The 24,769-nt window shown below is 44.5% G+C and overlaps 1 protein-coding gene across 1 annotated transcript in view; it reads right to left on the bottom strand.

The window, feature by feature from the left end:
* Galnt14 (polypeptide N-acetylgalactosaminyltransferase 14) overlaps window positions 1-24,352 on the bottom strand; it is a 211,110-nt gene extending 186,758 nt beyond the window's left edge. Inside the window, exon 1 of the mRNA XM_004839254.3 lies at window positions 24,142-24,352. Coding sequence (XP_004839311.1) covers window positions 24,142-24,270 — 129 coding nt within the window. The 5' untranslated portion in view covers window positions 24,271-24,352. The remainder of the gene's footprint in view (window positions 1-24,141) is intronic.
* Between the last annotated feature and the right edge of the window lie 417 nt (window positions 24,353-24,769).

Here is a 24,769-nt window from a genome sequence, read left to right as displayed (position 1 = left end):
TGGCAGAAATTAATGTCAAGCTGATCGGTCTTTTTCTTCAAGTAGGAGAAACTAATTCCGTAAGACTTCTATCAATTCTCATATAGACATTAGATTCATGCAGAGAAAGAATTCTGAAAGGTCAGATTTACAAAGATAGGACTTAAACTGACTTGGATGCATTAAGAAAACATATGGGATCTTGAGCTATAATCCCAATGCCCTGAGGGTCAAGCACTTTGTGGTCTTCTCCCACTTCTGTGCTCACTTGCAAGAGGGAGTTAGACGAACTGTCCCTATCCATGTAAGTTCCAGTAGTCAGAGGGTTCAGAACTCTGGAGTCCCCAACCCAGCAAGCTAAATCAGGCAGGGGACACAAGGCTGCTCCCAGCTTCCACTCCAAAGCCAGAGGAGGCCAGCCAGGATGGGAATGGGGAATGCCACCATTTGAAGCTGTCCAGAAGACAGAACACAAGTCAGTACAGACCGAGGGTGAAGACTCCTGGCTTCTGCATTAGTAATCCCAAAGGACACCTAGAACGGGGACTTCCCAGAATGCCTAACCTCCATGAACTCACAAGTCTCCAGGGCAAAGGGAATAGCTTATACTTCACCCCGCTAATGTTGGGCTCAGCACTGGAAGCAAAGTAGACATTCACTAAACATTCGTGAAATTTAATTTAATCATTACCAACAGCAAGGAAGCCAGAAGGCAAGGGCAGGCAGGACTATCTGCTTGTCCTCTGGGCTGGTTTGACTGGGTAACACCTTTCACATCAACCCCCAAGTGGCTTTTACCCACAATTTCAAACTGCAACCCATCAAACCTCCAACCACACACAAATTCAGTCTTAGAACCGATCCCCACGGGGACCCTGGCTTCACCATTGTAACAGTCTAGAGTGCACTGTAAGGGCTTTTTGCTTTCTAAAAATGGTTGTGAGATGATGCAAGTAAACAGAAACTTCTTAAACTTGGTTTCCAGCTAAAGGTCTTTATCTGATATTAGTCATTTTTTCCTATGCATGATGAATTTCAATTTGATCTTTTCCTCTATTTACTGTATCTATTTTGTATCGTTCTTGTACTTTATTCACCTTTTTAAAAAATAGGCCATCAGATGCACTGTCATCAACAAGACAGCCCCACAGAGAGTTGTGGCCTCATATTTGGTGTGTGTGTGTGTGTGTGTGTGTGTGTTTCTTTGTATCCTTCCTTGTTTCACAGAGGACCCTCTACTGTCTGGGTACTGAGCTCCCATCTCAGTCATTAGTGTCATGAAAGATTGTACAGGGGGGGTGGGATCAGAGGTCACACTCCTGCCTTCTTGCTCCTGCCCAGGCAGCAGCATCCTCTAAAATGTCCCTGCCAGAAAGTAATACACCCACGCCCAGGACTCAGGAGAGCAAGAGAGACTGCTGCTGCTTTCTTAATCTATGCACCGTGTGAGCAAAACCTAGACAAAACCTACACTCTCTAACAACTTGCCACATCTGTGTCCAGCCTCCTGATCAGCTCATAAGTTCCACAACCACTTACTGACATGTGACCTTGAATAAAATCCCTTAGTTTTTCATTGTAAATTGTGAAAAATGCTGTTAACACAGCATGGTGCAGGGAGATCCCAGGAGATGGATGGGACATCAGCAGCCATGATGCTAGTATGGAGCAGATGCTTTGATTTTGAAAAAGGTGAAGATCTCTGGAATTCCTCCTGAGCTAATCATTGTTATGGGTCATGGTCTTTGAAGAAAAAGGTCAACATTTGTGACTTAGGTTGTGTTCCAGTTCTTCTCACTTGAAAGGACATCTGATAACATCTTGGAGGACGAACTTCCCACTAAGCCAAAGTCCACCTGTCACCCTATGACCAGCTGGCCCTCCGTCTCCTCTATGAAACTAGATCCAATATCATCTTCAGTGGCCAGTACCTCCATTCATTCTGTCTCTGATTTTACTCCAAACTTTTTCCTTTTTATAATCCCAAAATGTTTCCCCTTGACCCTCAGGCTTCACCAAATCCTCCTTTTTTTGTTTATAGCACCTCATTACCACAAGCTTCTGGAACTCTTATTTTGTGATGGATTAAATTTAGAATCCCCAATAGATCTCATTAAAGACATTATCCTTGTCTAGATACATCAGGCCTATCCAGTGGTATTTGCATATACATCTAAAAGTACTTCCTAATGAATAAAAATTCTTTCAAAACTAAAGTCCAAATACCTCTTGCAACCTGGCAAGATCCAGAATAAATACAAACACTCTACTTTCTCATTCTCCTATCAGCCCAAAATTGCTTTACAAAGAAATTTATATCTCACGAGTATTTGTTTGGAAGTTTCTGAAAATTCTCTGTCAAAATTTCTGACATCAGTGAATCAGTTCTGGACAATAATGGTCCTAATGACAATTGAAGTTGTCTTTCTCACTCCAAACCAACTGCAAATTGCCCTGCTGAGTTTGGCAGCTGATTGGGCCAGCACACAGTTAAGGTATGGAGTAAATAAGAGATCTGGGTTCAACAGGACTGGATGGAGAAGTTTGTTACAGGATGAAGGCAGGTCCTGAAGAACAGTATCAAATAACAGACACTGGAGCAAGAGCAGATGGCCCCAAATCCAGGGGACAGCTTGACCTAGACTAGATGGAGCCAAGGAGGAAGAAAGCTCCAGCTGACATGAACATTCTCAAGGATATCCTGTCTCCATGGCCCAGTGGAAGGGCAAGGAAGCTAGAGAGGCATCCTACATCTCACTAAAGTGAAGCTAGTACAGCTCAGGAGGTTCTTTCTGGTGCCCTGGGGAACTCGCCCCAGGCAAGTGATGCCACTCCTCCAAGGTACAGGACCTGAGAACACTAATACCACTCTGCTAAGTTCACCTCCAGGCCACCTGCAGCTGGTCTTAAGCCTCACCATGTAGCTAAGGACAAAACCTTCCACAGAAGGGACAGGAAGCCAGGGAGATAAAGCAAAACACTTAGAAGTGGAAGACATTGATTAAATAGAATGGCAGAGGGTAGACAGAGGAGACAGAGGGTAATACAAGCAAAAAATAATAACAGCCCAGAAAAGCCTTTCTGAAACTAAAAATCCTAATCTTCAAACTAGAGAGCTCAGCAGACAAGTTGAGGAAAACTGTGTTGCTGTGGAGATTAAATTAGTGGCTCTGAAGATCAGCAGAAAAAAAATCACAAAAAGAACAAAAATACAAAGTAATAACTATCAGGGACAAAAGATATGTGGATAACAGATAATGGAGACCTAATTTGTGAATCACAGTGATCCCACAAAGGAACAAAAAGGAACAAATAAAGAAAGGATGAGAATTAAGCAATTTAAGTAGAAAATTTCCCTGGCTTAAAGAAAGAACTGAGTCAGCAAATGGAACTGAGCTCTGTGCAGGAGTCACGGGGAAAGGACACATGCTGAGATTTGCACCCAAGTTCCAAGGGTAAAAAGAAATCACAGCTCCCAACAGACAGAATGGCTAACTTAGAGAGGAAAGTAAACAGACTCTGACCATCCTGCCATCTGCAAAACTGCTAACCAGAACAGTGACATCCTGCCATCTGAGAAAAATGCTCTAATCAAAAAGGGCGGGGGGGGGGGATTTAGCTCAGTGGCACCGCACCTGCCTTGTAAGTGCAAGGTCCTGAGTTCAATCCCCTGTACCAGGAAAAAAAGAAAAAGAAAAGAAAGAAACCTACTCTTAGATAGCTTTTGGACAAACAGAATATCAAAATTAAAAATACAAACTAACTAGGAAAACATAAAAAGAGGAAGAAGATTACCAAAGACACAGAATACCAGAGTACATGTTATATGCAAAAGAAAAAACCTTACATGCCCTAACTTTTAAGAAGGTTATTAAAAAACAAAGTACTACAGAAACAATTACTAGTAAATGAAGTTAAATTAATGACAAGAAAGAAAAGAAGGATAGATAAGAAAGAAAGAAAAAGAGAGAGGGGAGGAAGAGAGGGAAGAGAGAGACAGGCAGTATCAAAGAGACTAGGATTAGGAAATACAAGTGACTTACAGAAATACTAGAAAAAGAAGTGTTCTGCAAAGAAAGAAAATAACGTAGCAAGGTATATAACTCCAAAAAAACTGGCCCTTTGAAAACACCTATAAGATGGATAAACTCCTTACAGGTAGGTTTAAGAAAGGGTAAAGTATCTACGATTAGAAATGTGGAGATGTGAATATAGATATAAAATAGAAATTTATGAGAGAATACTATGCACAACACTGGTAAAATTTGAAAACCTGAAGAATATTGGTAATTTATTAGCAAAACACTGCTCAAATTGACAAAAAAGTGGAAAAAATGAAAAGACTATGTAACAATGTAGGCTTGGCTGTGATAATAAATAGTCCCAATATTTTAAGATCAGCAGAAGTTCTTGCTTACATAATATTTTTAGGTAACTCTCTGGTCAACAGGGAAGCATTCCTCCATTAGTAATTTAGAGACCAATGCTCCATTTGTCATGTGGCCCTGCCTTCCTTATCCCTGGTGTTTGTCATCAGCATTAATGAGGCAGAAGGAGAAAATAGAGCAGAATACACATGAGAGGTTTTATGGTTTGCCCTGCAAGTAGAACTCGTCATTTTCATCCCATTCTAATGTTAGTTACATGGTGCCACCCAGTGCAAGGGAGAATGAGAAATGTAATCTTGCCTTGTGACCAAAGGAGATACTAGAATTTGGTGAGCAATTTGAAGTATCCATCACACCATGGTAGATATCAGAAAGGTTATTAAATGGCTACCATTTGAGAAATTGGTAGGATCAGCTAGTTTAGCAGTTTTGTGTGGCCATTAAATAACACATGTGCCAAAGTTATTTAAATTATAGCAACATGAAATTAAAACAAAAACTCTTCATTCATTTCATAAAAGCAGTTATACTCTTAAATCTAAACTTAAGAGTACAAAAAACTATCGCCAGGCCGGGGATTTAGCTCAGTGGTTCTGTCACTTGCCTTGCAAGCATAAGGACCCGAGTTCGATTCCTGATACAAAAAAAAAAAAAACCAAAAAATCTATCGCCAATCTAACATGAAAATTAATGTTAAAATTCCAAATAAATGTCGACAAAATCCAGAACCATAAATAAAAATAAACTGAACAGAGTTGATTCCAGGAGTGCAAGGATGGTTCAAATAGAACTCCAAATAGCCATAAGCAAATAAATCCACACCAAGGCATATAATAATCAAGATTCCAGAAATTCCACACAAGAACAGAATATCAAAAGCCATTAGAGAAAAGAAATAAATCACCCATAGAGGAAAGCCCATCAGAACCACAGCACACTTCTCAACAAAAACCCTTACAGCAAGGAGAGCCTGAAGTGAAGTATTTCAAGCCCTAAGAGAAAGCAATGTCCAACCCAGACTGACGTACCCCACAAAACTATCTTTCAGAATTAGTGGAGAAATAAAATACTTCCATGACAAAGAACAACTGAAAAAATTCACAACCAACAAACCAGCTCTACAAAGTGTCCTGAAGGGCATTTTAGAAAAAGATAATGAAAATCTCAATTTCAAGAACACCAATGGAAAGAAGCCACCAGGCAGGGGAAGCAATTAAACAGAGAGGAAAGACAGGGAGCCAATAGGAGGAAAACAGTATGACAAGGATAACTCAATATATATCTCCTATAACCATCAAAGTAAATGGTCTCAATTACCAATCAAAACAGACTGGCAAAATGGATCAAGAAACAAGATGTAACAATATGTTGCATACAGGAAACATATTTAATTCAATAAGAAATTCATAGACTGAAAGTCAAAGGATGGAAAACAATGTTCCATGCAACAGGAACCCAGAAAAAAGCAGGGATAGCTATTCTATTTGCAGACAATGTGAACTTCAAGCCAAGACTGGTCAAAACAGACAAAGAAGGTCACTACTTACCTGTTAAGGGAAAACTTCAAGAAGATGGGCCTGGGATTTAGCTCAGCAGCATCGTGCCTGCCTTGCAAGCACAAGGTTCTGAGTTCGATCCCCGGTACAAAAAAAAAAGAAGAAGAGATAACAATTATTAACAGACATTAAAAATCTAATAAGCACTAACACAGTTGTAATGGGGGACCTTATACTCCACTGTCACAAATAGATCAACTAGACAAAAAAATCAACAAAGAAATATCAGAAATGAACCAAATTTGTGAACAAATAGATTTAGTAGATGTCTACAGAGAGTTCCAAAACTTCAGAATGCACATTCTTCTCAGCTGCACATGGATCGTTTTCCAAAATAGACCACAGAGTAGCCCAAAGAACAAGCTTAGGTAAATGTGAAGGAATTGAAATTATCCCATGCATATTATCTAACCATCGTGCAATGAAATTGGAAATCAATGACAAAAGAAACCCTAAAAACCCCATAAACACATGGATATTAAATAACACCCTTCTGAATAACCAATGGTCACAGAAGAAATTAAAGGAAAAGTTAAACAGTATCTACAATTAAATGGTAATACCGATACAACATACTGCAACTGACGGATGCAATGAAAGCAGTCTTAAGAGGATTTAAGAAAACAGTCTTAAGGATTTCTGTAGAAATCAAAACAAATGCATCAATGAGAGAAAAAGTATATGGTTCAACCAAAAGATGATAAAAATCCAAAATAATTTATAGTAAAAACTTAATAAAAGGAGACTGAAATATGACAAATAATATTTAATAAAAATAAACCATAAACAATGAACATTAAAGCTATTTTTATCAAAATAAAGTGAGTCCTATACTTCTGTGATGTCTCATCTTTCATAATTTCATGGATGAGACAAAGTAAGATACAGAAAAAGTCAACATAGGGCCAAGGATGTAGCTCAGCGGCACAGAGCCTGCCTGGCAAATACAAGGTCCTGAGTTCAATCCCCAGTAAAAAAAAAAAAATCAAAAACCAAGATAAATATTCAAAAGAAAAGATAAATTTAACTCATTTTGATAATGACATCACCTTTTGTGTATGGTGCTGCCCCTCAAGCCAGGGGCCTTATGCATGGAGGCAAGTGCTCTACAACTGAGCTACAGCCCCAGCCTAATTATAAGAGTTTATATTTAGGAAATATAATAGACTAATTGAGAAGAAGAAACCACTAGGTTCAATAATAAAATTCTGGTAAAAGTATGATACAGTTATAGTAAGTAATAAGTAGGTCAGGAGAACAGAATGCAGTCCCCAGAATTAGAACCTAATTTTATGGGGAATAAACATATGACAAAGAGAATATTTCAGTTAGTGAAGAAAATGGCAGTTTATGTAATTAATGATGTTGACACAAGTAACCATCCATCTGGAAGAAAACAAGAGTTGAATTCCAATCTTAAATTTGACATAAAAATAAATTTTTGACGGAAGAAAGGTTTAACAGGTTTTTTTCAAAAATCATAGAGAAGAGGAAACTGATGATATTTTTATATAAGTTAAGAATTAGGAAGATCTTTTTAACTAAGGCAGAACATTATTTTTTAGAAAGACATATTTGACCATATAGAAATAAGCCAAGAAATTTCCATGGTAATATAGATCATAAACAAAGTCAAAAGTATAACAAATATTAGAAAAATATGTATAATACTTATGAGCACTAAAGAGCTTCCTGTAACAAAAAGCTACAAAAAGGTCCCATAATCACCAACAAAGATGAACAGATCAGTAGAAAAATACGCAGAAGATATTAACGTGCACTTCAGAGAAGAGCAGATCCTTAAGACATAAATATCTGAGAACATGCTCAACCACTCTGGTGTCAGAGGAATATAAAATTACAATCAGATTCCATTGTATGCCCTTCAGGACTGGCAAAGTAAAAAAGGTAAATTTATACCAAAGGGGATGCTATTCTGGAACACATTGTCAATGGAAATGTGGACTATTATACTGCTTTATAAAGCACCTTTAAAATACCCATCAAGATAAAAATTACACAACTCTATACTCAGAATTCCCCAAAATCTGTCCCAGAGAAGTAAAAGCACCAATATGTGAGAACACATGTACACAGATATTTATTGCAGCACTGTAGTGACAAGAGATGAGAGGCAAGGTGGACATAAACAGGTGAGGAACATAAACCATGCTCATGCTGTAGAATATTATGTCATCATTCAAACAATGAGCTAGCTGACCAGAGGATTTCTGAGATGTATAGGTAAGTGAAGACAAAGATGCAAGGCATACATAATACAACCCATCCTCACTCTCCTTTTTAATAATGACCAGGTCTATATATGTCTATACATATTTACATGTTCTATATGATTACACAGTGCATAGAGAAAGACATGGAAGTTTGCATACCCAGCTTGTTAGGCTGCTTACTCAAGAGGGTGATAAACAGGGTAGTTAGTGGGAGGAAATGGGGAGAAGCAAGTAAGCTGCAATAAGAAATGTAGGGCCAGGGATTTAGCACAGTGGTTTTGGAGCCTGCCTGGCAAGCACAAGGTCCCAAGTTCGATCCCCGGTACCCCCCCCCAAAAAAAAGAGAAATGTAATACATGGGGCCAGGGATTTAGCTCAGTGGCACGACACCTGCCTTGCAAGCGCAAGGTCCTGAATTCGATCCCCAGGGCCGCAAAAAAAAAAAAAAAAAGAAAAAAAAGAAAGAAACGTAACATGTATCAAAGCCCATTTCGAAATTCTTGCTAAGAGAATTTTTCAGTATGCATCTTGTTTTAAACAAAGTGGGATCCTACTCTGGATACAATTTGGAATCCGACATTTTCTGTTAAAGTTGGTACATCACGTGTCCATTTCCACATCTGTAATATTAGGCCCTGTCCAGGTGCAGCTTCCCAAGAAGGCACAGAGGGGAGAGGCACAGAGGATCAGCCACACAGGTACTCCAGAGATCACCAAAGGATCCACCAGTCTCTGGGCCACCTGGTGTATAAGAGGAGAAATTCTTCTAGACACTGACACCACCAGCCAGGATGCCTTCAATCTTAATTCCTCCAGCGAATGCACCTGGACGCGGGCCTTCCGAACCCTGGATGTGCAGCCCCCACCCCCCACCTCCCAGGACAGAACATTCTAAGTGACTTCTGCCCATGGCCCTGCCAAGGCCTCATCTGTAGAGACCATTTCCCCACAGGGCATGTCCCTAAGAGCAGCGACATGAATTAAAGATGAAAATCGGTAGTGCAAAAGAGCCCAAATCAACCTTGCTGAGAAGTATAGAACATTCACAGCAACTCTCATTTAGGCCGGAAGGGTAAGAGCAAGGAAATGCCAAGTTCAAATTTCACTGAATTGCCCCTTTTAGAGTAACTGGCAGGCTCTGAGCAGTTAAACCCTTAAACCCAAAACACTGTACTGAACAAAGTCCCCAGTGAGCAGAGTATGTTTCCAACTGGGAGAATCTGTTTACTTTCAGGCACATTCTCGTTTTAGAACAAAAATAAGCAAGTGGCTTTATTTTCACATTCTTCCAATCTGGCCCATTCTTGGTTTCCACGGATCTCTGATTATGCTTGCCGAACACCCCACTTCAGGAAGACCTCCCTCACCCTAGCCTGTGCCCACACAATCTCCCCATCTCTAACGCCTACAGAACTGACCTCCTGACATGCAGGAAGAAATCCTAGAGGAAGTTCTGTCCTAGATTGTGTTGGTCATGTCCCCTCAGCTGTCTCAGAAAAAGTGTAGGTGTGGTAAGATAAGGACATCCACATGTACAGCTCTCCCTGCATTCCACCTATTCATGCTCACTCAGCCCTGTCCCAGCCCCTAACCACCAAAGATAACCAGGCCCCGGTGGCTCCGGGACTCCCTGGGAAGTGTATTCCTGAGCCTAGAGCAGAGATGCCAGGAGACAGTTCACCTTCTATTTTTTCCCCAAGCCTGTATTTACAGAAAGAATAAAAAGCCCAGGGGGTAAAGAACATTGCACTGTCTTTGAGAAGGAGAGAGAGAGAGGCAGAGGGAATTTCTGAGTGTAAAAAGAGCGGAAGGCAGCCAGCCTGAGAGAGGTAGGGTGATGGACAAGTGGGTGTTAAGCAGGGCCCCAGAAAATGGCAAAAGGTGCCATTAGGGAGGCCAGCCCCTAGCCCTAGGGCATCCTGTCAGCACCAGGAACCCAGGAGGAAGAGCCACTGGACGATGAACATTTGCTCAACGATGTTACAGCTGTGACCATGATGCCTAGAAGATCAAAGGCTCTTCCCACATCACCTAGCATGGAGGGAGCCTCCTGAATCCTTGTGAAGCTGTAAGTAGATGAGGAATCCCCACACCCCGGAGAGAACAAGAGCTAAGAACCAAATTAACTCAAAGTAAGGAAACGCGGCACCAACTGCAGGCTTTGTTTTATGGAATATGCTTCACACAAGCATGTTATATACAAGAGCTTCCCCAAGTACACAAATTCTAAACTTTCACTACACATAGAGCACCTAGGGATCTTGTTACAGTGCAGATTTTGAGTCAGGAAGCCTGGAATACCTGAGATTCTTCCACATTTCTGACAAACTTACAGGTGACACTAACAGCCCTGGTCTCATGAATCACACTTGGAGAAGCAAAGACCTAGGTCACAGATTAGCAAACAGTTCTTACAAAGAGCCACAGATTTCATCGTCCCAACCGCAAGGGTTCAACTCTGCCATTCCAGTACAAAAGCAGCCACAGACAATTTTTAAAGGAGTGTGGCTGTGTTCCAACAGAACTTTAGCAGTGGACAATGAAATCTGAATTTCATGTAATTTCCAGCATGAAATATTTTTCTGTGTATTGTTTTCCAACCATTTAAGGAGATAGCAAGCATTCTCTGTTCACAGACCATCCGAAAAGCCAGGAGAAAGTGAGCTGGACTTGGTCCATGGGCTCACCCCTGGTCCAGGTGCCCCAAACAGCCCAGAACCCATGCCAGGCATCCTTGACTGGTCCCACAAAAGTCAGCTGCCCAGGCTATTTTCTTTCCTGAAGCTGCTTTTCCTTTCCCCTTCTCTTTTGCATCAGTGCCATACTTCTGAAAAAGCAGACACTGTGGGGACAAATGGATCCTAGCAAATATTTTTTCAAAAAATCACTAAAACGACTTTAAAAGACTGCCCTAAATCCTCCTTCTTCTAATAAGAGACCCTGTGGAATAACGGGTTCCTATTTTAGCGAAACAGCTTTAAGGATGAGATTAAACTTCAACTACAGTTTTCTGAGCTAAAAGAAGAGTGACGTGATCAGGGGGAGAGAGTCAATCTTGCAGAACACCTCCAAGTAAATTCAAAAGCAACTGTCTCCAATTTTTATCCCCAGGAAGCTCTAGGAAGATTCTCTCCATCCCCTCAGACTCACATTGCACTTTGACTCAAAAGAGAACAAAAGGTTTCTATCCACCTTGCAGTCCCTTCCACCGTTAAGCAGGCATCTCCAGGACAGTTCTATCTTTTCAGTAATGTCAGTGCATCCCAGAGTCCAGTGGGGGGCAGACTTCTAGAGACAGAAATGGCCAGGGACCAGCAGGACCACTGCTCCACACTTCACTACTCCCTTGGAATTTACTGGGGGCAAGGTAGGCAGAACCCCAGCACAGGCATCTCTGTGTCCACCCCCACAACCTACACAGGGCTTCACACACAGCAGTGAGTTTGCTGGATGAATAGATGAACTTGACCCAGGGGCCTGGCGTGAGTGGTTTTTCCCACTCTGCCTCTCCACACTAAACAGACACTCAAAGGGGAAAGCTCAAAGAGCTCACCTATCTTTGGTCGCTTCCCAGGTACCCCAGCCTGGTCTTACCTCTACTACTTATAAGCACTATTATCATGGGCAAGTTATTGGACCTTTAGGAACCTCAAGTTCCTTCCTGAAAATAAGGAAAATCAATACATCATCCAAAGACAATATTCAAAAGAGAAAAGTTTAACATCTGGTAAGTGCCCTCCCTGCATGTCACCTGCCCATGCTCACCCAGCCCTGTCCCAGCCCCTGACCTCAGCAGGTAACCAGGTCCTGTGTCTCTCAGATTCCCTGGGCAGTGCATTCCTGAGCCTACCACTGTTTCATGAGAAAAGTGCCAGTCTTAATCAGCCAGTACAACTGTCCTAGCATGCACAGAAATCTCAGCCTGCCCACCTCATGGGATGGTTGTGAAAAATTAATGACTTACAGAAATAAAGCCCCTAGCCTTCTCCTAAGAGAAACCTCTCCTGTCTACATGCACTCCTGGCGTGTAAAGGAGGCCACTGACAAACTCCACTTCTCACTCTTCATGCAGGGTACCTGAAAGTCACTCATACCACTTACAGAGGACAGAGCCACAGCTTGTCTTGACCCTAGCTTCTCTCTCCAGATATCCTGGAGAGCTTCCAAGGGCTCCTCCAGATCGCCCGACCCACAGAACTCAGAGCCAGCTTAGACAGGAAGCAGCTGGCACCTCACACTGCTCTGGACACATAGTCAACTGCAGAGAGATACCCTACTGGTGGGGAGGGATCGGGGAATTCAGGTACCTGAAGAGCCCAAATGCCCACCCCATGCTCCTTGAATCCAGAATAACAAGGGCCAAACTCATATGCCTCAAAAGAGCAACAAGGTCCCTGCCTGGGTTATTAACCTGCTCCTGATTTCACAAAGAAAACCCTTTGATCTCTCACCCCTCATGAAGACTCTGTGCCCAGGAGGAGACCAGCATCCAGCCACCTACTTCCTTCCTGAGAAGACCCTTCCACATTCCACCAAGGCTCCAACCTGGGACACAGAACTCGCATCAGCTGTCTGAGCCCCAGGCTGAAATGGGAACAAAACAAGAAAAAGATTCGATGGCAGCTCAGTAAACAAATACGTTTAATGTGATGGTAAAATAGTACATGGAAAATTTCAACACAGAAAGAGAAGAAAGAGAATAGCATGCCACATGCCATAAATGTGCTTTATAGTTAATAGCAGGTATTTGTTTTGAGTGCTAATAATCTAATTAGCAGTCAAACCAAGGCAGCCTCTATTATCAGCTGATCTATAATTACTGCTCCATGCTGAGTATTTGCCTGGCACATGATAGCTTTCAACTCCTCAGCACAAACAACCAAATAATTGGTGTTATTATGCTAGATACAGGACAATTCCTCTCTGAGGGCTGATGCTGGAGAGTTTTTAGCCATCTACTACAACCTTTGTATTTTGAGCATCTGTTGACTAATTCTTCACTGTCTCCTCTGTAATCAGTCTTGAGGCACTTCTGCAGCACCCAGCACTCTCAAGAAGGTGGAGACTTCCTGTTTTATGGTTTTCAAGTTGGGGACCTGAAACTTTCCCTGTCCCCTGTAGCAGAGCAGCATTCATAAGGGGATGTCAGATAGTGGGGAAAGCATAACATACTGCTCTCTGAAAACATTGTAAAATTCTCTCTGAATATTACTTTAAAACAACTCATCTTGGAAGAGATAGCTTTGTATACAAAACTATTTCTTTCAACGGTTTCTGATCTAAACAGAGTGTGTACAATTCTGCAAAGCAAAATAAAAACGCAAGATTCTAGAGGCTGTTTTCTAAAGGGAAAAAATGTCCAGCTCTTCACTTTGAAGAGACCAGATCCAGTGTGACTGTATGGGGAGAGAAGCCACCCTGGGGTGGGCATGGGGAAGCAGAGAGAGAACAGCATGGAAAGAGATGAGGAGCTCTGGAGCCAGACAGGTCTGGTTTAGAATCTAGACCTTCTGCTTCCTTGTGGGCAGCCTGACTTTGAGTCTCCAAGCCTTGGTGTTCCTCTCCTAAAAAACAAAGGTAATGATGCCTACTGCACAGGGTGATTATAAAGCATGGATGACTAACACAGGAAGCACCCAGCACCTATGGGCTCAGGGTTAGTTCTCTACCTTTTTTTTAACCAGATGCAAAATAGAGAACCTGATTTTCTACAAGCTAGTAGCTTGTACTATATAATTGCATTCTCTGCAATGAAGCCTCCACCTTTTACCTATAAGCAGAGGTAGATTTGAGGCAAGTTATGCTATGGACCAAAATCCTAGTCACAATTCCCATTGTCCCAAGGGCCCTCCCACTAGCCTGCCCTCTAGGGTCCTCATCTTCTTCTGATTTAGCAATGGAAGGGTTAATAGGTGCCACATACAACTGTACCACACCAGTTGTGAAATGTTTTCCTCTGTACAAAAGGGAACACAATTTGGGAAACTTCAAAGCACCAAGACCTGTCTCCAAAGACTCTTATTAGGGGGAACAGAAACCAGTGGCTATAAAAAGAATGGAGACTGCTGCTAGACTCTACCCTTAAATGAGGTGCTAAAACCTGAAGTCACACTCCAGCCACACACTCAGTTCAGATTTTTTTTTGAACTTTCTATTGAAGTGGAGCATACAAAGAGAAAAAGAATATGTAGTCAGTGCATTTTCACAAGGTGAACATGCCTATGTCACCGCCACCCAAATCAAGAACCCAAATAGCACCAGATCCTCCCAAAGCTCCCTACCTCTTCCACCCACTGCCCAGCAAAGGCCCACATAAAGCTGATTCCCAAAACCAGAGATTAGTTTTGCCTGTTCCTATAATTTACTAAATGGAATCCCATAGTCTGTAGTCCAAATGTGCCCTGCCACCCATCTCGATACATCCTACGTACTAAGAATGGATTTTATACTTATAAATATTGAAAAGAATAGCAATAGAATAATACTTCATAAGATGTAAAAATATATGAAGTTCAAGTTTTAGTGAAATAAATAAATTCTTCTTAGTCATTCCCCCTGTACCTGCCTTGTATTTCAAGCAGGATGTGTTAGGTTTTTCCACTCATTCACATACTGTCTTTCACATTACAATCGCAGAGTTGAATAGTTAAATCAGAAACCGTATAACCTAAAAAGAAAAAAATATGTATTATCTGGCCATTGACAAAAAAAGTTTGCTGACTTCAATTTGAGTGGGTGGCAGTCTGCAATTGATGTGCACTGGGGTTGGGTTTATATTTAGGAATAAAATCGCAGGGTCACAGAGATACACCTATATTCAGTTGTAGTAGACAATGCTAAAAAGCTTTCCAAAGTATATGCTCAGTTTTAAGAGAAAAGCTGAAGCACAGGGGGGAAGCCATAATCTCAGTGTGAAGGGGAGCCAGAAAGAATTACAGAGTTGATCTGATCCAGAAATGAGCAAATGATTAAAAAGCCATCAGAGCCTCTAAACAGAGAGGGAAAGTATCAGGGTCATCTTAGTTTACATTTCTTTTCATCCTTACTCCATGTACGGTCCTCGAAAAATACAACACCCTTTAAAGGTAGCCATGCTGGAGAGAAACAGACAGGAGTAGAAAAGTCAGGATCTTGAAGAAAAGCACTGACCTTGTCATTTAGGCCCATAACAAAAGCTCCACCATGAGCCCTTCAGTAGCTTACCCAAATTTGCAGACAAAACACTCAGGGAGACCCTAGCAGGCTCCCAATTTAACACTTTCCAAAGTTTAAGCAGACACATTACATCCACTCTCCAAGCCAGCCTCACTGTAGATAGAACCAGTAGCCTATGCACAAGGCACAAATGAGCAGGTATCAGCGGGCCCTCAAGGTTAACCAGCAAAGCAGACACACTGGCCAAGAGGGCCCCTCTGCAGGAGAGAAGGCAGGTCTGAGGTGAGGCAAGTATCTTCTCCAGTCATTTCCCTGGAGCATCCCCATCCCCACCCCCTGCACCTGCCTTGCATTTCAAATAGGATGTGTTCTTTCAAATACCGTTTTCCTCTAAAAAGGAATTGCTTCTGATTGTTTAAAGACTGCATTCATTATGAAAGGGATCAAATCAACAGTTTCTGTCTTAGTTCCACAATATTCTTGTCTTCTGAGATGAGGCAGCCTAATGAATGACAGCAGAGCTTCATTTCCTGTGGTCACACCCTTCCAGCCAGCTACCAGCATAAGGGGGGAGCCAGTGCCTGGTGCTGGGGTCAGGGGTATGCATGAGACAGTCTCTCCACTTCTCATGCCACCAAGTCTGCAACCCCAGCAGCTCCAAGTGAAGAAGCCAGGAGCCTATCTTGAAAGAAAATCCAAAGTCCTCCTGACCCTCCAATGCTCCCATAGATAGGCTTTTCATATCCCTTAATCCCTTCCTCAGTTCTCCTCTGGAGGGAGAAAGGCAAAACCGGTATTTTAGCAAAAGTAAGGCATTTCTCAGCAAGGCCACTTGCTTTTTGTCCACTTGAAAATATACACATCACATACATATATACAGAATATATTTAATTTTCCCTGGAAAAGGAATCTAAGCAGAAATTAAGCATGGACATAACAGAGCAGCACATGCTTTATGTCAAGAGAGTGAGCTCAAGCCCACTTGCTGGTTAGGCCAGCTTGCCAAAGTCTCCTCCTTCTTCTAACTTCAAATTCCTCATACTTCAGAAAATAAGAATAGTAACATCCGCCTCACAAGGGTGCAATAAGGATCGAATGAGGCATTTGTGAATATAAATGCTTTGTAAACTGTACAGTATCTTAGGAAGGGTGAAGGGAAACCAGCTCCTCTCCTCTCCCTTTCCTGATTCACCCTCTAATCAGTCAAGTCTCTCAGCCAGTTCCTCTCTGATGAAGACCACCTGCCCACCATAAGGACTTTAGTCAATTCAGTACCCAGCTGGCAGCCATCAATTGGCCATCTATTAATAACCAATTATCTGGGTGGCTTAATTAATCCATGTACCACATAGTTTGATCTCTCCCAGCTCCTGGAAAACAATGGGCCTGAAATACAGACACCCGCTACTTTTTCAATGGCCATCAAGGAATTTGGCATCCCTTATGCCTGCATATAGCAGCTGCAAGTGATAGGCGCATAAATATTGATTGGACCCGTCTCTCTGTGGCTGGGGGAAAGCATGAATGGCTAGGATTCTCAGACAAATAAGAGAACCAACACAGATTTCAGCACAGACAACTAGGGAAGAAAACCCCAACTTCGGAGGCTTCTTGAGCACATGGACTAGGAAGGATTTACCTCTCAGGATGACAGGGTCCTACACAGCTCCATCTCCTGGCCTGGAATGAGCTGGAAAATGGGTTTGAGCAGCAGAGTCCTCAGGAAGGAGGCAGATGGGGTGGCTGCTCTCTTCATCCGGGCATTCAAACAGTGGCAGGAACACATTTGTGTGCTCTGCTCCCCTGTATTTCCTTGAAAGATCTGTGCAATGCTCACAGTTAAGAGGACAAGTGACATGAGGAGAATTTAATTATTTTTTAAGTGCCTAATCTTGTCTCCAGGAAATGGTATGCAGAAGAAGCTTTGTACTTGAAATCAGCATTGTCCAGGAGGCAGTGGATCAGATGGCTCCTTCTTTCCAGAGATAAGGGCTCCTGCTGACAGAAAGCTGAATGGCTCAGAATGGCCCAGAGCAGCAACTTCCTTCCATTAGAAAGATGGACCGGCCTTTGTGTCCTGAGCTGCCCTGTGTCTCCAGGAACCAGCAAGGCAGGCTGCTCCTGACCTTGGAAAGGGCTCCCTGGCACCCCCTGACCCAGCACCCTGGGGCTCTTGGCTCTACAGCCCCATTAGCTTTTCAGGAGGAAGAGCAGGAGGAAGAATGTGATGAGGTGAGCACAGAAGAGAGGGATGGAAAATCAGGAGGAGAGAGGACACCCACGGCGGCAGCACCAACATTCCTCACACCACAGCCTTCTCTTCCCCTCTGCCCCCAGCAGTTTCCTGGTACTCATTAGGTCCTGTGATGGCAGCCACCACTGCCAAATGCAGCCTACTGCCCCAGAAGGTCATATCAGGCCATTTGTTCTGAAATACCAAAATATCAGAGCCAGCCAATTTCAGGAGCTTCTGTATAACTCCCCAGGGTACCAGTGTGTGCGTGTGTGTGTGCATGTGTATATGTTCTGTAGTACCCCAAAGGGGTTCTTTCTTCAACAGCTCAACATCTGAAGATTCAAAGACTGATTTCTTTTTGGGTTTAGCATTTCTGGTAAAATAATTAAGAGATAAGTAATAGACACAAAGTATCTGCAGTGTAATTATTTATAGCCATAAGGTCTCCCTTCAGAGCTATTCACAACTAACCTGAACCAACTCAGACTGTGAGCAGGCAGGTGGGAGACAGATGTGCTGCTCCCATTTCACAGCTAGGGAGACTGAGCCAGGAGGAGAGGAATCTGAGTTATCCCTGGCACTGCCAAGGGCAGAAAGAGATGTCTGGGCTGCCATATCTATAAGAAAAAGCAGAAGGTAAAGTTGTACTTGATCCAGATGTGATGGGGGGCTATGGAGAGGGTCAGACTCTATTGCCTTGGTCTAGTGAGCAGTGAGTGCCAGGGCAGAAGGAATCTGGCCACCCAGCTCAGAACAGCGGAGGCCAAGGAAAGAGCCAGCAGCCAGTGCAGAGGCCACAGGGTACACCCAGACTCCCTTCCCCAAACAGATGGCGAGGCCATCATTCTGGGTTTCTGGAGTGAAACATGGCAGGGTTCTCCCCCTACCATGAGAGCTGGGGATCTGTCCCTGCTTCCTAATTCAGCTCATTTTCCAAAACTGCGCTGGGGACTTGGAGGCAGTCTGGAAGAGTGACAAAACTGTAAACATTAGAAATCAAGCAAAGGCACAAGCAACATTCTTCAAACTTGGTTCCTGGGAGCTTGATGAGGATAAGACTCCTGGAAATGTGGAAAACACAGGTGTGGAACAGGCACTAAATCGGGTGGCTTGGACAACAGGCTGTGTGGGAACCCTGGGCTTTCGGCATCAGCCAACTGCAGCCTTATCAATCAATACCCTCTGATGAGTGTAATTCAGTACTTCTCAGTGCTACAAATAGGAAGCTCAGGATCTGCTCAAAAATAAATAAAAATGAAAAACACAAAAAGCTTGCTGCTATCTATTGCTACCTAGGAAGTGAGGTCAGGCTATTTCCTAAATACCTATGATTCCAACCTGCTATTTGCATGTTTCCCAGTCTTGCCACAGGACCAAGTGGTGTTTGGAACCACCGGGTAAGAGCATCCATGACAACTGCTCCAGGGACCTGCCTCAGAAGCGAAACCAGATGAAAGGACAAATATGCATCTGACAATGGGCTGCCACTGGTCATGCCGGAGTCAAAATTCTCTGCACAGAGTCCAGTGCGCATGCACTGAGCATCAGTAGATTAATAGGGTCTCCCTCTAAAATCTGTAACTTTTTTTAATGGGAGAAACTATCTACTAAATGGTGAATAAAACAACAGCACTGTATACTTAAGGCATTGGTGGTATGCAAATGCTGCCAAAAGACAAGCTATTTTCTAATAATATTTGTTATATTTCTAGTACAAAACCAGCACATTTACATGGGCCTATGGCACTTTATTCAAAGCCTTTAAATTTCTAATACCTTCCTCAAAAATTATCCTCAGGGCCTAAAATTCTTTTGCTTTTACTAAACCCTAAGCCCCTGGACTAAATTTAGCTTCTTGGAAATAAAAGACAAATTTACTGCTTTTTAAAATTTCTGTCAGTTATTGTATAATTCTCCAAACGGCAAACAAATGACAGAAGAGAAAGGAATGAAAACATTTTTCAGGCCCTTTTCAGTGAAATAGTATTTATCATTAAAACGCAGTTTGAATTAAAACATCAAACTTGTTACATGATTTTCAGTTAGAAGTTAGAGCTTTGCTGAATAATTTGGGGAAAGGGAACCAGTGTGAAAATCGAAGCAATATTAAAAAGTCAAATTTAAAGAAATCTTTACTTGAGCTATTAATAGAATCTGTCCTTGAAACTAAAAAAAAAAAAAAAAATCCAATTAATTTTCTTAAAACAGGAGTGCAGCGTGCCTTTTCCACATCACTCACATTGTGACCAATGTGGCACAGGTTGTATTGCGCCTACACTGGAGAAGCCATCTCTAAGTAAATGGGGACGCTTCTTAGGGCAGTGAGCAGAAGAGGACAAGGGGCTGAGAGTCTAGAGCCAGCCCTGACCTGGGCCCCTGCTGAGGCAGTGTACCCCACAGAATTTAAGAATTGGAACATTTCGAGCCCAGGAGATTTCTCCCCTCTCCATACCATTCCCAACTTTTCTGAAGATTTTAAAGGGCAGAGAATCCACTGTTCTTTCTTTGCAAACTAACCTGACCACCTCCACCACGCTGGTCTTGAGCTCAGGAAACAACACCCAAAGGAAACAGGCTCAGAAGCATAGCTGCTTTTTGATCTTTACCTGTCCTCTTATCTCCTGCTCCCCTCTCCGGCCTCCAATCAAGGAAAGCCATAGAAATTGGAATTTCCCTCCCCTAAAGCGAGTCACAGAAACTAGAACATGTTTTCCCAAAGTAAGCCATAAATCTTAAAAACATTATTCTAATCTTCCCCTGCCTTTGTGTCTTGGACCTAGCCATAAAGAAATTCTCTGACCTACCTTATCTTATAGTAGATCACAAGACCTAGATTCCAGAAGGAGCCCTGCCCATAACTGTGATGAAAGAATGCATATTAGATCAGACTGTCTTGGTCCGGTCCCATTTCTACACAGCTGTCCATTGTCCAGCAAACATCAACATATAAATGGAGAGTCCACTCTGAGTTTTGGGATCTTTGTTCTGAAGAGTCCTGTGTCATATAAAACTATGTGGAAATGAATGTTTGGCTTTCCTCTAGTTCATCTGTCTTGTTATGTGGGTGCCAGCCATGGGATCACCCCTTTTTCTACCCCTACACTGGGAAGAAAACCAGAATAAAAATTTCCCCAAGACTTCAGGATGTCCGGGCAAGAGCCTTCCCCGTGACTATGCATGAGCATTCCCTAGAAATACCTAGTGTACTGAACTCTCTCAAAATCCCAATTTTATCCTATGATTGACAAATGTCCCATCTGAATCCCTACTGTTAAGGAAACAATCTCTGCACTGCCAAATGATTCCTAAACCAGTGCTGTTGCAACCACTAGATACAACCACCCATCAGAAGAACCCTACCCACCACGGCACTCTGTCCAGCCAGGAGCCTCCTGAGTTTCTTGGAAACGTCTCCAAGTATAAAGCCAGCTTTTCTGCTGAAGTCGTTCCTGTCTCAGCGCTTCCACAATCACACCAATCCCTTGGGAACCCTCCAAGAGTGAGGAAGCGCTGGAAAGTGAGTAGAGAGCTCATGCTCCGACCTTGCTGTAGCAGTCACACATATCAGATCCAGGCACAGAGGAGTGTGGGGTGGGCAGTTCTTAGGACATCCCATTTCATTCTTGTCCTGACACTGTCACTTGAAGAGCCTTGTTATCTCAGGCCAGATGTTAATCACTTAATCTTATCTGCATAAAAGTATTATCACCCTAGTGTGGGTGTTGTGAAGATTTAAATGAGCTAATATATGTGAAATGGACCTTGGAATTTGTAAAGCACTGTACAAATGCTAGTGACTGTTATTTAGCTTGAGTACACATGCTCACCCAACTTAGGTCCATCAGCATACTAAAGAACAAATCATTTGGTCATTTTTATATGCTGCCAACCAAATTACAAAACATCAACAGAGCTGGCACTTTTTTTCTCTTTTTTTTTTTTTTTTTGTTACCAAGGATCAAACTTGGGTCCTTCCACTTTCGAGGCAGGTAGCGGAACCACTGAGCTAAATTCCTGGCCCCAGAGCTGGTATTTTTTGATAGGCTGCTTCAGAATCACATGGAGCCCTTACAAAAACACTAATTCTTAGGACTTTCAAACCCAGAGAGAGAACCATAATCTCTGCCATAAACTCAAGAATCTATATGATAATCAGGCTCTTGAGGGATTCTGACAGTTAGGTTTGAGGACCACTATGCTCCTTTGAATATGTCATACCAAGTTCCTGCACATACCAGTCCAGGGAAATAGAAGAATTCTTCTGGTGCTATCTAATAGAGGATTTCTCTCTATTGCTCTTCAGATAGACACATGCTAAGATACACAGAGATGTTCAACAGACAAAATACACCCATGAATACACCCAACACATATACAAAGACACACAAAGACACACACACAGGTGGAAAAACAGGAAAGAGAAAAACAACAACAACAAAAGAAGCCCATCTAGTAATTAAAGATATCAAGATTTTCAGAGTGACCAGAATTCACTGTTACAAAAAAGATACACAAAATGGAGGGGGCAGGATAAGACGTTCAAACAAACGGCAAGTTGTCTTCTGTGATTGCACAGTACCACGATGGACTCGCGATGTGTGACCACTCATTGGTTCATAATTCTGCTCCAGGACTAACAAGAAGCCTCCAGAAGGCAAGGGTTCTGCGTACTCATCGTAACGGCCTCTAAGCCCAGCACTGCACCTGCTGCATGGGTGCTGCCCCTAAGTGTGTGCTGAGTGCCCACCAGGATGAGAAGAGACAAAAAGAGAAGGACAGGGGCTGGGGATTTAGCTCAGTGGTTTCACCGCCTGCTGTGCAGACGCAAGGACCCGAGTTCCATCCTCAGTACCAAAAAAAAAAAAAGAGAGAGAGAGAGAGAAGGACAAAGTACACACAAGAAACACATCTCTTTGTCCCTGATCCCTGGGGCAAACTAAGAATAAGTAAGCTTAAGGTAATGAGGTTCCACACAGAACAGGAAAGTTCAAGTCCCTGCAGGCATCCTTAACTGCTTCACAAGAAACAGAACCACCTAGGGAAAAGGAAGAAAAGATGCTAGATCCCTGGGCAGGGTCTGAGGTGAGAAAAAGGAACCCACTGCTACAAAGGCTGTCTGAAGTCACCAATCCAGACCCTGTCTCTTTCCTGCTTAAAACCCCTCCTGGGGTTCCTATCACCCCAATCCCCTACCAGCTCAACCTTACACAGGAACCCAGGTCTCAAATGCTTTGCACTCCATGATGCCAAACCCACATGACATGCTGTGTCATTTCCCCAAGCCTGCACCTGGGATGCCTTCCTACCTACTGGCAAACCTGACCATCCTTCTCAACTCAATTCTGTTACTTCCTCTTCCTGGATGGAGCCCCAGGGCTCCCATAACACCCAGTGCTAGGAACCATCTAGGGATTCCACCGTGCATGCCCTGTCCACTGCGGAGCCAATCTCCACCCCCAGGGAGCAGGTTCTGCATCTCTGTACCCATAGCACCTAGCACATTTTGTGGCCCACAGCTGTACAAATGCTTTCAGTAGCTGTGTAAATGCCTGCTGGAATCAACTGAACATTGACAAGATTGCAAAGCACGAAGACTTAGTTAAAAGGGTAACCTGTGAGGCAACTGGGAGAAAGTCCTGAGAGTGGAGGTTTGGGCTCACACCAGCAGAGTGACCTAAAAGGCAAGTAACTTAAAAGGTTTTCAACTTGCTTCCTGACCTGTGAACTAAGGGCAATACTACCCAGCTCAGGCAACCACTAATGAAGAAAGCATCCACTGCGTGGCTGACACATAGTAGGCCCCTACATGACTTCTCAGACCCACATACACACACACACACACACACACACACACACACACACACACACACACACACACACCAGGCCTCCCCTCTGTGCCCCACGGTGAAGTCTGTGGAAAAGACTGAAAACCGGGCTCTGAGTCTGAAGGTAAAAGTGAGCCTGTAGGAGGAAGCTGCCAGCTCTTCTCAGGTGCACCGACTGGGCTGGAGTTGGAAAACCCACTTGGATTCCTTTTTCCCCAACTCCCCAGCACCAAGGCGTCTGTTCTCATAGGCTCTGCAGTGGTGTTCCTGGCACATCCAACTTCCAGTGTAGAGGAGGGGCTGGGAACTGCTGTAGAGTAGGCTGGCAACTCGCCCGGGGGACAGGGGCAGCGGCGCCCAGAGGCTGCAGGACGCTCACGCGCAGCACACCGGGCCTCCCGCCTCTCCTGCGCGGGCCTGGCGGCTGCGGGAAACCGCTCCGGACGCCCGCCCCGCCCGCCAGGGACCTCCGGCGGTGCGGCCCGCCAGCCGCAGGGTGGGCTGTCCGCAGCGCCCCTCAGCTGCGGGACCCCCGCGCCGCGCCGAAGTTGGCAGCCCCGCTCCGCCCGCGCCCACCACCCACACCGCCACTCTCACGCCGCGGGACCGACCGGGAAGACAGCTCGGGTGGCCGCACGGGCGCCTGCCACCTGCTCGCAGCTCCCAGACCCCCGCCCCGCTGCCCCGAGCCCGCGAGTCCAGCGCGGGACGCGCGCCCTCCGGCGAAGCCCTGCCCCGCGCCCGGCGTGCAGACAGACCACCTCCTACCTTGGGGGTCTGCACTTCGGGTCCCGCCGGCGCCTCCAACTTCCATTTGGTGACCCAGAAGAACAGCAGCACGGTGATCCACAGCACCCCGAAGATTGGCAGCGCCAAGCGGCGCGTCAGGCGCCGCATGGTCCCCTCTGCCTCTGCTCCGCGGCGCTACGTCGCTGGGGCACCCCCCGGTGGCCAGGGCCGGCGGGCGGGAGTCGCGGACAGCGCCGCTCTCCGGACAGCGCCAGCCCGGGGCTCCGGGACCCCGCGAGGCGCCCGTCCGCTCTGGACCGAAGCGAGCCGGGGACGCGGACGCTCGAAGGGCGAGGGGCAGCGCCGCTGCGCGCCCGCTCCAGCCGGAGGAAAGCGGTGGCCTCGGAGATGCTCCCAGCGCCGCCGCCGCCGCCGCCGCCGCCGCCGCCGCCACCGCCTTGGCTCGCCAGCTGCAGCCGAGGGGGAAACTGACTGGAACGCGGGAGGGCGGGACGCGAGGCTGTACCCGGCACCCCGGAGGAGCACGCGGAGGAGGGAGGGAAGGGAGGCGGGCCGACAGACAGACCGACTCCGGAGGGGCCGGGCGGGAGCGCGCCGGGCTGTGGGAGGGGGTGGTACCGCCGCCCGCCAACCGAGGCGCTCCGTG

This window comes from Heterocephalus glaber, unplaced genomic scaffold (genome assembly GCF_053883595.1).
Source record: "Heterocephalus glaber isolate CG9 unplaced genomic scaffold, H.glaber_assembly_v1.0 deba00001457, whole genome shotgun sequence".
In the NCBI taxonomy this organism is placed as follows: domain Eukaryota; kingdom Metazoa; phylum Chordata; class Mammalia; order Rodentia; family Bathyergidae; genus Heterocephalus; species Heterocephalus glaber.
Note: the sequence above shows the minus strand (reverse complement) of the source record. Positions and strands in the feature narration are given on the sequence as shown.